The sequence below is a fragment of the Somniosus microcephalus genome, chromosome 4, assembly GCF_052327205.1.
Source record: "Somniosus microcephalus isolate GS21.2 chromosome 4, FLI_Smic_1.0, whole genome shotgun sequence".
Lineage (NCBI taxonomy): Eukaryota > Metazoa > Chordata > Chondrichthyes > Squaliformes > Somniosidae > Somniosus > Somniosus microcephalus.
In genome coordinates this window covers 48,809,015-48,823,569 of record NC_140990.1, presented here as the reverse complement: position 1 = coordinate 48,823,569, position 14,555 = coordinate 48,809,015, and the positions used below count along the sequence as shown (strand labels likewise).

Here is a 14,555-nt window from a genome sequence, read left to right as displayed (position 1 = left end):
TGAGAGAGAGAGATTGGAAGTGAGAGAGAGAGAGATTGGGAGTGTGAGAGAGAGAGAGATTGGGAGTGTGAGAGTGAGAGACTGGGAGTGTGTGAGAGAGAGATTGGGAGTGAGAGAGAGAGATTGTGAGTGAGAGAGAGAGATTGGGAGTGTGAGAGAGAGAGATTGGGAGTGAGTGAGAGAGAGATTGGGAGTGAGAGAGAGAGATTGCGAGCGAGAGAGAGAGATTGGGAGTGTGAGAGAGAGAGAGATTGGGAGTGTGTGATAGGTAGATTGGGAGTGTGAGAGAGAGAGACTGGGAGTGTGAGAGAGAGAGAATGGGACTGAGAGAGAGAGAGACAGGGAGTGTGTGAGAGAGAGAGAGACTGGGAGTGTCAGAGAGAGAGATTGGGAGTGTGAGAGAGAGAGAGATTGGGAGTGTGAGTGAGAGAGACTGGGAGTGTGAGAGAGAGAGAATGGGAGTGTGAGAGAGAGAGACCGGGAGTGTGTGAGAGAAAGAGAGACTGGGAGTGAGAGAGAGAGAGATTGGGAGTGAGAGAGAGAGGGAGATTGGGAGTGTGAGAGAGAGAGTGACTCGGGGTGAGAGAGAGAGAGATTGGGAGTGAGAGAGAGAGAGAGATTGGGAGTGTGAGAGAGAAAGAGACTGGGAGTGAGAGAGAGAGAGAGATTAAGAGTGTGAGAGAGAGAGAGATTGGAATTGTGAGGGAGAGAGAGACTGGGAGTGTGAGAGAGAGAGAGACTGGGAGTGAGAGAGAGAGAGATTGGGAGTGTGAGAGAGAGAGAGATTGGGAGTGTGAGAGAGAGAGAGAGATTGGGAGTTTGAGAGAGAGAGAGATTGGGAGTTTGAGAGAGAAAGAGATAGGGAGTGTGAGAGAGGGAGATTGGGAGTGTGAGAGAGACTGGGAGTGAGAGAGAGAGAGACCTAAAAATGAGCAACCCCCACTGCTATCATTACGAAGCCTTGAAATGCCAAGAGAGGACCATAAAGAATAACTCCCTCAGTCAACTAGTCCTGGGACTCAGTGAAGCAACCACTAACACTACTAACAATAACCAGCCCCAGGACAGTGACATCGTAGCAGAGAGAATTCGACCCAACACAATTGTCACTAAACAAAAGGAAAAATACCTGTCATATTGGGCAGAAACAACAAAAACCCAAAGCAAACTCAATTGCTACTTGACCCTAAACAGACAATACAACATGGCTGCGTACCTGACCATGGTAAAGGATAACAAACTGAGAAAAACCTTGACAAGGTACAGACTTAGCGAACATAGCCTAGCGATCGAATAAGGCACACACAGGCAGACCAGGCTGCCAAGAGAGGACAGGATATGCTCTCACTGCAGTCAGGGAGTAGTGGAGACAGAGAGGCACTTCCTCACAGCCTGTGGAAAATATCAGGGCATCAGGGAGAACTTCTATCAAAAATTCTCACAAATATGCCCTGAATTCAGAAATCTGAATGACGACCAAAAACTCCCATACCTACTGGGGGAGGAGAGAAGCTGTGTACCACTGGCGGAACACTATGTTACAGCTTGCCATGAACAGAGGGACAACCAGTAAACCTAAGAAAAGAGTATATATAAATAATACGAATGTATATTTATACACTCAGGGATACACCTTCTTATACACTGTATGAATAGAACTGCGTTTATGTGATCAACCATTAATGTATTTTGATGCTTTGGCAACATAAGATGTACCTTATCATGCCAATAAAGCGATTTGAATTGAATTGAATTGAATTGAATTGACTGGGAGTGTGAGAGATTGAGACTGGGAGTGTGTGAGAGAGAGAGACTGGGAGTGTGAGAGAGAGAGAGAGAGTGGGGTGTTGAGAGAGAGAGAGAGAGTGGGAGTGGGAGAGAGAGAGAGACTGGGAGTGAGAGAGAGACTAGGAGTGAGAGAGAGAGAGAGAGATTTAGAGAGAGAGAGAGATAGAGATTGGGAGTGTGAGAAAGAGAGAGACTGGGAATGTGTGAGAGAGAGAGAGATTGGGAGTGTGAGAGAGAGAGAGATTGGGAGTGTGAGAGAGAGAGAGATTGGGAGTGTGAGAGAGAGAGATTGGGAGTGTGAGAGGGAGAGAGATTGGGTGTGTGAGAGAGAGAGATTGGGAGCGTGAGAGAGAGAGAGATTGGGACTGTGAGAGAGAGAGATTGGGAGTGTGTGAGAGAGAGAGATTGGGAGAGTGAGAGAGAGGTTGGGAGTGTGAGAGAGAGAGACTGGGAGTGAGAGCGAGAGAGAGATTGGGAATGTGAGAGAGAGAGAGATTGGGAGTGTGAGAGAGAGAGAGATTGGGAGTGAGTGAGAGAGAGAGACTGGGAGTGAGTGAGATAGACTCCCCAATCACATGGAAAGAACTGGCCACAAAAACAAAATCTCTCCACCTAAAGAAAGCCTGTGGCCCAGACAACATCAAAAATGAAATGCTCAAGTTCAGCAATATGGAGATGCAGGGTGCGGTACTCAAATTATTCAACATCATATTACGTTCAGGCTGTTTTCCCGATATCTGGTGCCAAGGACTAATCTCCCCCATATATAAAAGTGGAAACAAATCAGACCCAAATAACTACCGCGGCATCTGTGTCAACAGTTGTCTAGGGAAGTTATTCTGCAGTATTCTAAATAGTAGATTACTTGATTTTCTTAACAAACATAATATCCTCAGAAAAAACCAAATAGGCTTTCTTCCAAAACACCGCACCGCCGACCATATCTATACCCTTCACACCCTCATTGAAAAACATATACACCAAACAAAAAATGGGAAAATATTCGCCTGTTTCATCGACTTCAAGAAAGCCTTTGACTCTATATGGCACGAAGGGCTCTATTATAAACTTCTTCAGTGTGGAATAGGGGGCAAAGTCTATGACCTTATTAAATCAATGTATCTGAAAAACAAATGCGGGGTCAAAATTGGAGACAAACGCACCGATTTCTTCACCCAGAGAAGAGGCGTCCGGCAGGGCTGCAATTTGAGCCCGACCCTGTTCAACATATACATAAATGAATTAGCAGACATGCTGGAGCAAAGCGAGTCACCAGGTCTCCGTCTCCTGGATGGAGAAGTGAAATCCCTGTTCTATGTGGACGACCTGGTTCTGCTGTCTCCCACAGAACAGGGATTACAGCAACAACTAGACCTACTCGACAAATACTGCCAAAATTGGGCTCTAACAGTAAATCTAAAGAAAACCAACATCATGATTTTTCAAAAAAGGCCCAGATGTCAGGAAAACAAATACCAGTTTACCCTCAGTGATACCACTATAGGACACATTATGAGCTAAACCTACCTTGGTCTAACTATTACAGCATCAGGGAGCTTCAGCATAGCAGTGAATGCACTAAAAGAAAAAGCACGAAGAGCCCTATATGCAATAAAAAGAAAATTCTACAACATCCAAATCCCAATCAAAATCTGGCTCAAAATATTTAACAGCATAATCCTGCCCATTGCACTGTACGGTAGTGAAGTATGGGGCCCGCTAAATCACCAAAGCTACACTAAATGGGAAAAACACACAATAGAAGCCCTACATGCAGAATTCTGCCGAAGCATCCTTCGCACCCAAAGAAAAATGCCAACAAATGCATGCAGAGCCGAACTAGGCAGATACCCACTGATAATAAACATCCAAAAACGAGCACTAAACTTCCTAAATCACCTCAAATCTAGCTCCCCAGACACCCTTCATTTCAAAGCCTTTCAGACCCAAGAGCTAAACCCAGAAAAGAGTCCCCTGAGTCAGCTGCTACTGAAACTAAGTACTCAGCCGGACCCTGAACAGCCCCAGACCAACATAGCCGTCCAAACACCAATCCGAGTGAACCAAATCATTAAAAAATGCAAAGAAACCTACCTGGAACATTGGAACAAAATAACCGAAAGCCAAAGCAGATTAGAATGTTACCGGGCCATAAAAAGAGAATATAAACTGGCAGACTACCTCACGACCATCAGAGACACAAAACAGAGACAGACCCTCACCAGGTACAGACTAAGCGACCACCAACTGGAAATTGAAAAAGGCAGATACAAGAAATCCTGGCAGCCTAGAGAGAATAGAATATGCGATCAATGTCTGGCCGGCGAGGTTGAAACAGAGATGCATTTCCTCCTAAAATGCGAAAAACTCAACACATCAAGAAACATATTATTCAACAAGCTAAGCCAAACAACCCCAGATTTCAAGGAATTGGATGACCTTATCAAAATTGAGATTAGTCCTAGGAGAAGGAGACAGACCATACCTTGGGGCCAAATATGTAACAACATGTCACAACCTGAGGACTGTTTAAAATTAAGACTGTTTAAAATTAATATTGAACGTACCAAATGAAGTACAAAGACTGTTTAAAATTAATATTGTTTAAAAGTAATATTGTATGTACCCAACAAATGTCAAATCGATTGACACCTACAGAATGTTGGAAAACTGTACCTTTTTGCTATGTAAGCTTTGGCAATATGGTTCTCTGTAAACTTTCATGCCAATAAAGCATTTGAATTGGAATTGGAATTGGAGATTGGGAGTGTATGAGAGAGAGAGATTGGAAGTGAGAGAGAGAGAGATTGGGAGTGTGAGAGAGAGAGAGGTTGGGAGTGTGAGAGTGAGAGACTGGGAGTGTGTGAGAGAGAGAGATTGGGAGTGAGAGAGAGAGATTGCGAGTGAGAGAGAGAGAGATTGGGAGTGAGAGAGAGAGATTGCGAGTGAGAGAGAGAGATTGGGAGTGTGAGAGAGAGAGAGATTGGAAGTGAGTGAGAGAGAGATTGGGAGTGTGAGAGAGAGAGACTGGGAGTGTGAGAGAGAGAGAATGGGACTGAGAGAGAGAGACAGGGAGTGTGTGAGAGAGAGAGAGACTGGGAGTGTCAGAGAGAGAGATTGGGAGTGTGAGAGAGAGAGAGATTGGGAGTGTGAGTGAGAGAGACTGGGAGTGTGAGAGAGAGAGAATGGGAGTGTGAGAGAGAGAGACTGGGAGTGTGTGAGAGAGATAGAGACTGGGAGTGAGAGAGAGAGTGACTGGGAGTGTGAGAGAGAGAGAGAGTGGTAGTGTGAGAGAGAGAGAAATTGGAAGTGTGTGAGAGAGAGACAGATTGGGAGTGTGAGAGGGAGAGAGATTGGGAGTGTGAGAGAGAGAGAGATTGGGGGTGTGAGAGAGAGAGATTGGGACGGTGAGAGAGAGAGATTGGGATGGTGAGAGAGAGAGATTGGGAGTGTGAGAGAGAGAGAGAGACTGGGAGTGTGAGAGAGAGACACACACTAAGCCCAGAGCAATACCAAATATGCGAAAAACTGGCAAAGCTAGAATCTGCCATAAAAGATAACCAAAACCCGATAGATACCATAATATCTGAAAAAGAGCTAATTGAAAAACTCAAGGACGTGCGACCAGGAAAGGCTTGCGGGGCAGACGGCATCCTAAGCGAGATGATTAAACACACGGATGCTAAAATGGGATTGGCTATACTGAAACTCTTCAACTTGGTTCTGAGTGTCGGTCACTTCCCTGAGATCTGGAACAAAGGACTCATAACGCCCATATACAAAAGTGGGGATAAAGGAGTCCCAAATAACTATTGAGGCATCTGTGTAAACAGTAACATGGGAAAGGTTTTCTGTAGTATCATAAACAAAAGACACATAAGCTTCCTTGAGGAGCACAATGTCTTGAGTAAAAGCCAAATTGGATTCCTGCCAAACTATAGAACATCAGATCATATCTTCATCCTACAGACCCTAATTGACAAACACGTCCATCAAAACAAAAGCAAAATCTACGCATGCTTTATAGATTTCCAGAAGGCTTTCGATTCCATCTGGCACGATGGTCTATTCCTGAAACATTCTCGAAAGCGGGGTAGGGGGAAAAACATATGATCTAATTAAATCAATGTATACAAACAACAAATGTGCAGTTAAAATTGGAGACAAACAAACAAAATACTTCCCACAGGGGCGGGGGGTGACACAGGGCTCGCCAATCTCACCGACACTCTTTAATATTTACATAAATGAATTGGCAAAACTACTTGAACAATCTACAGCACCCGGCCTCACCCTGTATGAATCCAAGGTTAAATTCCTCCTCTATGCAGACGACTTGGTTCTGCTATCACCAACTAAGGAGGGTCTACAGCAGAACCTGGATCTGCTGGAATCAGTCTGTCAGACCTGGGCCCTGACAATAAACCTCCAAAAAAACAAAGTCCTCATGTTCCAACAAAGCTCCAGACATCAGGGACCCAAAATAAATCTTACACTAGGAACAACTAAAATCGAACAAACCACTAACTACATATACTTGGGCATAAAAATCAGCTCTACGGGAAATTTCAAACTGGCTGTGAATGAACTGAAAGAGAAAGCAAGAAGGGCTTTCTACGCCATTAAAAGTTCAATCCAAATAGAAATCCCAATTCGCATTTGGCTCAAAATTTTCAAATCAGTAATTGAAACAATTGCACCCTATGGCAGTGAAGTGTGGGGACCGCTAACACAAAAATATTTTGCAAAATGGGACAAACACCCAATTGAGATCCTACATGCAGAATTCTGTAAAGGTATCCTCCGGGCTCAAAGGAAAACTGTAAACAATGCATGCAGGGCAGAACTAGGCCAATTTCCACTAATAATTACTATCCAAAAAAGAGCCACCAAATTTTGGACACACCTAAAAATGAGCAACCCCCACAGCTATCATTACGAAGCCTTGAAATGCCAAGAGAGGACCATAAAGAATAACTCCCTCAGTCAACTAGTCCTGGGACTCAGTGAAGCAACCACTAACACTACTAACAATAACCAGCCCCAGGACAGTGACATCGTAGCAGAGAGAATTCGACCCAACACAATTGTCACTAAACAAAAGGAAAAATACCTGTCATATTTGGCAGAAACAACAAAAACCCAAAGCAAACTCAATTGCTACTTGACCCTAAACAGAAAATACAACATGGCTGCGTGCCTGACCATGGCAAAGGATAACAAACTGAGAAAAACCTTGACAAGGTACAGACTTAGCGAACATAGCCTAGCGATCGAAAAAGGCAGACACAGGCAGACCAGGCTGCCAAGAGAGGACAGGATATGCTCTCACTGCAGTCAGGGAGTAGTGGAGACAGAGAGGCACTTCCTCACAGCCTGTGGAAAATATCAGGGCATCAGGGAGAATTTCTACCAAAAATTCTCACAAATATGCCCTGAATTCAGAAATCTGAATGACGACCAAAAACTCCCATACCTACTGGGGGAGGAGAGAAGCTGTGTAGCACTGGTGGAACACTATGTTACAGCTTGCCATGAACAGAGGGACAACCAGTAAACCTAAGAAAAGAGTATATATAAATAATACGAATGTATATTTATACACTCTGGGATATACCTGTTTATACACTGTATGAATAGAACTGCGTTTATGTCTTCACCCATAAATGTATTTTGATGCTTTGGCAACATAAGATGTACCTTATCATGCCAATAAAGCGATTTGAATTGAATTGAATTGAATTGAATTGACTGGGAGTGTGAGAGAGAGAGACTGGGAGTGTGTGAGAGAGAGAGGCTGGGAGTGTGAGAGAGAGAGAGTGGGGTGTTGAGAGAGAGAGAGAGAGTGGGAGTGTGAGAGAGAGAGAGACGGGGAGTGAGAGAGAGACTAGGAGTGAGAGAGAGAGAGAGAGTTTTAGAGAGAGAGAGAGATAGAGACTGGGAGTGTGAGAGAGAGAGAGACTGGGAATGTGTGAGAGAGAGAGAGATTGGGAGTGTGTGAGAGAGAGAGATTGGGAGTGTGAGAAAGAGAGAGATTGGGAGTGTGAGAGAGAGAGAGATTGGGAGTGTGAGAGAGAGAGAGATTGGGAGTGTGAGAGGGAGAGAGATTGGGAGTGTGAGAGAGAGAGAGATTGGGAGTGTGAGAGAGAGAGATTGGGAGTGTGAGAGCGAGAGAGATTGGGAGTGTGAGAGAGAGATTGGGAGTGTGAGAGAGAGAGACTGGGAGTGAGAGAGAGAGAGAGATTGGGAGTGTGAGAGAGAGAGAGATTGGGAGTGTGAGAGAGAGAGAGAGAGATTGGGAGTGAGTGAGAGAGAGAGGTTGGGAGTGAGTGAGATAGGGAGCCTGGGAGTGTGAGAGAGAGAGAGATTGGGAGTGTGAGAGAGAGATTGGGAGTGTGAGAGAGAGAGACTGGGAGTGAGAGAGAGAGAGAGATTGGGAGTGTGAGAGAGAGAGAGATTGGGAGTGTGAGAGAGAGAGAGATTGGGAGTGAGTGAGAGAGAGAGACTGGGAGTGAGTGAGATAGAGAGCCTGGGAGTGTGAGAGAGAGAGAGATTGGGAGTGTGAGAGAGAGAGATTGGGAGTGTGAGAGAGAGAGAGATTGGGAGTGAGTGAGAGAGAGAGATTGGGAGTGTGAGAGAGTGAGAGATTGGGAGTGTGAGAGAGAGAGAGATTGGGAGTGTGAGAGAGAGAGAGATTGGGATTGTGAGAGAGAGAGATTGGGACGGTGAGAGAGAGAGATTGGGACGGTGAGAGAGAGAGATTGGGAGTGTGAGAGAGAGAGAGACTGGGAGTGTGAGAGAGAGAGACACACTAAGCCCAGAGCAATACCAAATATGCGAAAAACTGGCAAAGCTAGAATCTGCCATAAAAGATAACCAAAACCCGATAGGCACCATAATATCTGAAAAAGAGCTAATTGAAAAACTCAAGGACCTGCGACCAGGAAAGGCCTGCGGGGCAGACGGCATCCTAAGCGAGATGATTAAACACACGGACGCTAAAATGAGATTGGCTATACTGAAACTCTTCAACTTGGTTCTGAGTTTTGGTTACTTCCCTGATATCTGGAACAAAGGACTCATAACGCCCATATACAAAAGTGGGGATAAAGGAGACCCAAATAATTATTGAGGCATCTGTGTAAACAGTAACATCGGAAAGGTTTTCTGTAGTATCATAAACAAAAGACATATAAACTTCCTTGAGGAGCACAATGTCTTGAGTAAAAGCCAAATTGGATTCCTGCCAAACTATAGAACATCAGATCATATCTTCACCCTACAGACCCTAATTGACAAACACGTCCATCAAAACAAAAGCAAAATCTACGCATGCTTTATAGATTTCCAGAAGGCTTTCGATTCCATCTGGCACGATGGTCTATTCCTGAAACTTTCTCAAAAGCGGGGTAGGGGGAAAAACATATGATGTAATTAAATCAATGTATACAAACAACAAATGTGCAGTTAAAATTGGAGACAAACAAACAAAATACTTTCCACAGGGGCGGGGGTTGTCACAGGGCTCGCCAATCTCACCGACACTCTTTAATATTTACATAAATGTATTGGCAAAACTACTTGAACAATTTCCAGCACCCGGCCTCACCCTATATGAATCCAAGGTTAAATTCCTCCTCTATGCAGACGACCTGGTTCTGCTGTCACCAACTAAGGAGGGTCTACAGCAGAACCTGGATCTGCTGGAATCAGTCTGTCAGACCTGGGCCCTGACAATAAACCTCCAAAAAAACAAAGTCCTCATGTTCCAACAAAGATCCAGACATCAGGGACCCAAAATAAATCTCACACTAGGAACAACTAAAATCGAACAAACCACTAACTACACATACTTGGGCATAAAAATCAGCTCTACGGGAAATTTCAAACTGGCTGTGAATGAACTGAAAGAGAAAGCAAGAAGGGCTTTCTACGCCATTAAAAGTTCAATCCAAATAGAAATCCCAATTAGCATTTGGCTCAAAATTTTCAAATCAGTAATTGAACCAATTGCACTCTATGGCAGTGAGGTGTGGGGACCGCTAACACAACAAGATTTTGCAAAATGGGACAAACACCCAATTGAGATCCTACATGCAGAATTCTGTAAAAGTATCCTCCGGACTCAAAGGAAAACCGTAAACAATGCATGCAGGGCAGAACTAGGCCAATTTCCACTAATAATTACTATCCAAAAAGGAGCCACCAAATTTTGGAAACACCTAAAAATGAGCAACCCCCACTGCTATCATTACAAAGCCTTGAAATGCCAAGAGAGGACCATAAAGAATAAGTCCCTCAGTCAACTATTCCTGGGACTCAGTGAAGCAACCACTAACACTACTAACAATAACCAGCCCCAAGCCAGTGACATCATAGCAGAGAGAATTCGACCCAACACAATTGTCACTAAACAAAAGGAAAAATACCTGTCATATTGGGCAGAAACAACAAAAACCCAAAGCAAACTCAATTGCTATTTGACCCTAAACAGACAATACAACATGGCTGCGTACCTGACCATGGTAAAGGATAACAAACTGAGAAAAACCTTGACAAGGTACAGAATTAGCGAACATAGCCTAGCGATCGAAAAAGGCAGACACAGGCAGACCAGGCTGCCAAGAGAGGACAGGATATGCTCTCACTGCAGTCAGGGAGTAGTGGAGACAGAGAAGCACTTCCTCACAGCCTGTGGAAAATATCAGGGCATCAGGGAGAATTTCTACCAAAAATTCTCACAAATATGCCCTGAATTCAGAAAGCTGAATGACGAACTGCCACACCTACTGGGGGAGGAGAGAAGCTGTGCAGCACTGGTGGCACACTATGTTACAGCTTGCCATGAACAGAGGGACAACCAGTAAACCTAAGAAAGGAATATATATAAATAATACGAATGTATATTTATACACTCAGGGATATAACTGTTTACACACTGTATGAATAGAACTGCGTTTATGTGTTCAACCATAAATGTATTTTGATGCTTTGGCAACATAAGATGTACCTTATCATGCCAATAAAGTGATTTGAATTGAATTGAATTGAATTGAATTGACTGGGAGTGTGAGAGAGAGAGAATGGGAGTGTGTGAGAGAGTGAGACTGGGAGTGTGAGAGAGAGAGAGAGAGTGGGGTGTTGAGAGAGAGAGAGAGAGAGTGGCAGTGTGAGAGAGAGAGAGACTGGGAGTGAGAGAGAGACTAGGAGTGAGAGAGAGAGAGAGAGTTTTAGAGAGAGAGAGAGATAGAGACTGGCAGTGTGTGAGAGAGAGAGAGACTGGGAATGTGTGAGAGAGAGAGAGAGTGGGAGTGTGAGAGAGAGAGAGATTGGGAGTGTGAGAGAGAGAGAGATTGGGAGTGTGAGAGAGAGAGAGAATGGGAGTGTGAGAGAGAGATTGGGAGTGTGAGAGAGAGAGAGATTGGGAGTGTGAGAGAGAGATTGGGAGTGTGAGAGAGAGAGACTGGGAGTGAGAGAGAGAGAGAGATTGGGAGTGTGAGAGAGAGAGAGATTGGGAGTGTGAGAGAGAGAGAGATTGGGAGTGAGTGAGAGAGAGAGATTGGGAGTGAGTGAGTTAGAGAGCCTGGGAGTGTGAGAGAGAGAGAGACTGGGAGTGTGAGAGAGATTGGGAGTATGAGAGAGTGAGAGATTGGGAGTGTGAGAGAGAGAGAGATTGGGAGTGTGAGAGAGAGAGAGATTGGGAGTGTGAGAGAGAGAGAGATTGGGAGTGTGAGAGAGAGAGAGATTGGAAGTGTGAGAGAGAGAGAGAGATTGGGAGTGTGAGAGAGAGAGAGATTGGGAGTGAGAGAGAGAGAGATTGGGAGTGTGAGAGAGAGAGAAATTGGGAGTGTGAGAGAGAGAGACTGGGAGTGTGTCAGAGAGAGAGATTGGGAGTGTGAGGGAGAGAGACTGGGAGTGTGAGAGAGAGAGATTGGGAGTGAGAGAGAGAAATTGCGAGTGAGAGAGAGAGATTGGGAGTGTGAGAGAGAGAGAGATTGGGAGTGAGTGAGAGAGAGAGATTGGGAGTGTGAGAGAGAGAGACTGGGAGTGTGAGAGAGAGAGAATGGGACTGTGAGAGAAAGAGACTGGGAGTGTGTGAGAGAGAGAGAGACTGGGAGTGTGAGAGAGAGAGATTGGGAGTGTGAGAGAGAGAGAGATTGGGAGTGTGAGTGAGAGAGACTGGGAGTGTGAGAGAGAGAGAATGGGAGTGTGAGAGAGAGAGACCGGGAGTGTGTGAGAGAGAGAGAGACTGGGAGTGAGAGAGAGAGAGAATGGGAGTGTGAGAGAGAGAGACTGGGAGTGTGTGAGAGAGAGAGAGACTGGGAGTGAGAGAGAGAGAGATTGGGAGTGTGAGAGAGAGAGAGATTGGGAGTGTAAGCGAGAGAGAGATTGGGAGTGTGTGAGAGAGAGACAGATTGGGAGTGTGAGAGAGAGAGATTGGGAGTGTGAGAGAGAGAGAGATTGGGAGTGTGAGAGAGAGAGATTGGGAGTGTGAGGGAGAGAGAGATTGGGAGTGTGAGAGAGAGAGAGATTGGGAGTGTGAGAGAGAGAGACTGAGAGTGAGAGAGAGAGAGGTTTTGAGTGAGAGACAGAGAGATTGGGAGTGTGAGAGAGAGAGAGATTGGGAGTGTGATAGGGAGAGTGCAGATGTGCAGCAGCATCTACTTCCGCCTTATGGATCAAGGACTAAGTAATAGAAAGAACTGTAACCAAATAGTATTAACTTTATAGACAACTGAAGTGATCTTTTTTCCCCACACTTAGACACGACAAACACGTACCAATCTTTAACCTATCATAGTAAAAGTTCAAACTTAACATGAAATCCTTATATATTTCGACATGGAATATCCAAGGTCTACGCTCTTCGGTGCTAGACGTGAAGAGTAGGACCCCAGAGTTCATAGATGAAACTAAAGATCTAGATATTATCATTTTACAGGAAACTTTGTATAAAGGAAAAGGACACACTGGCTGTCCCCAAGGGTACACTGAGCTGATGGTCCCCTCCAATATATTACCAAGTGTAGCCCAAGGCAGAGACTCCAGAGGCATCCTGATCTGGTTCAAAACAGAACTTAAGAATTACATCAAATTTATAAAAAAGGGCGAAAACCACATGTGGCTCAAAATTGAGAGGGAGATTATCTCAAACACCCAAGATGTTTACATTTGCGCACTTTATATCCCTCCAATTGATTCCCCGTACTTTAAAGAGGACACCTTCTCCAACATAGAGGGGGAAATTATCCAATACCAGGCCCAGGGGAACGTGTTGATCTGTGGGGACCTCAATTCAAGAACGGGCGAAGAACTAGACTTCACCAATAATCAGGGAATAAATTACGTATTCGGGAATAACCACTTTGACATCCCTTCCCTTCCATACAGGCATAACTGCGACAAGCAGACAAATAACAACGGAAAACAGCTACTACAGCTCTGTCGAAACCTGGGTCTGTACATTGTCAATAGTAGGTTCAAAGGAGACCTCCTAGGAAGATCGACCTATTGCTCACCTCTTGGCTGCAGCACAGTAGACTATATGATTACAGATTTGGACCCATCCTCTTTCAGAGCATGAACAGTCAAACCACAAACAACACTGTCAGATCACAGTCAAATTACTATGTATCTCAAAAAGACAGAAACAAACAACATAGAAACACAACCCAGTAAACTGTACAGCACCAAAAAATCGTACAGATGGGCCAAAAACGACACGGAAAAATACCAGAAAACAATTAGCAACGCATCAACTCAAGCTCTCTTGGACACCTTTCTGGATAACATATACACTCACAATAAAGAAGGCATAAACTGGGCAGTAAATAACCTAAACAATATTTTTGATAATTTGGCAACAAGTGCAAACTTGAAAGCTCGCAAGAACAAACCCAAAACAAAAAACTATGAAAAATGGTTTGACCCAGATTGCCATAACATGAGGAAAAAACTTAGAAAAATATCAAACCAAAAACACAGACATCCAGAAAACGAGGAATTACGCCTTACTTATTGTCAGACACTAACACAATACAGAAACACACTCAGAACCAAAAAAGAGCAATATATTAAGAATACACTCAGCTCCATGGAGGAATCCATTGATTCCAATTGTTTCTGGGACAACTTGAATAAACTACACAAAAAACAACACGACGAATTGGCCATTCAAAATGGGGACACATGGGTAAACCACTTTGAAAAATTATACCAGAAAAACACACTAAGACCAGAGCAACACCAAATATGCAAAAAACTGGAAAAGCTAGAAATGGCCATAAAAGATAACCAAAACCCGCTAGACTCCATAATAACAGAAAAAGAACTTTTTGAAAAACTCAGGGACCTGCGACCAGGAAAAGCTTGCGGGACAGACGGCATACTAAACGAGATGATTAAACACACAGACGACAAAATGAAACTGGCTATCCTAAAACTCTTCAACCTGGTTCTGAGTGTCGGTTATTTCCCTGATATCTGGAACAAAGGACTCATAACGCCCATATACAAAAGTGGGGACAAAATCGACCCAAACAACTATCGAGGCATCTGTGTAAACAGTAACCTGGGGAAAGTACTCTGTAGCATCATAAACAAAAGACTTATAAACTTCCTTGAGGAGCACAATGTCTTGAGTAAAAGCCAAATTGGATTCCTGCCAAACTATAGAACATCAGATCATATCTTCACCCTACAGACCCTAATTGACAAACACGTTCACAATAACAAGAGCAAAATCTACGCATGCTTTATAGATTTCC

General features: G+C 44.2%; 1 protein-coding gene across 1 annotated transcript in view; it reads right to left on the bottom strand.

Annotated features, from left to right (window-relative positions):
* Positions 1-12,805: 12,805 nt before the first annotated feature.
* LOC147118818 (uncharacterized) overlaps positions 12,806-14,555 on the bottom strand; it is a 76,611-nt gene continuing 74,861 nt past the window's right edge. The window contains exon 3 of the mRNA XM_085983975.1: positions 12,806-12,849. Coding sequence (XP_085840101.1) covers positions 12,806-12,849 — 44 coding nt within the window. The remainder of the gene's footprint in view (positions 12,850-14,555) is intronic.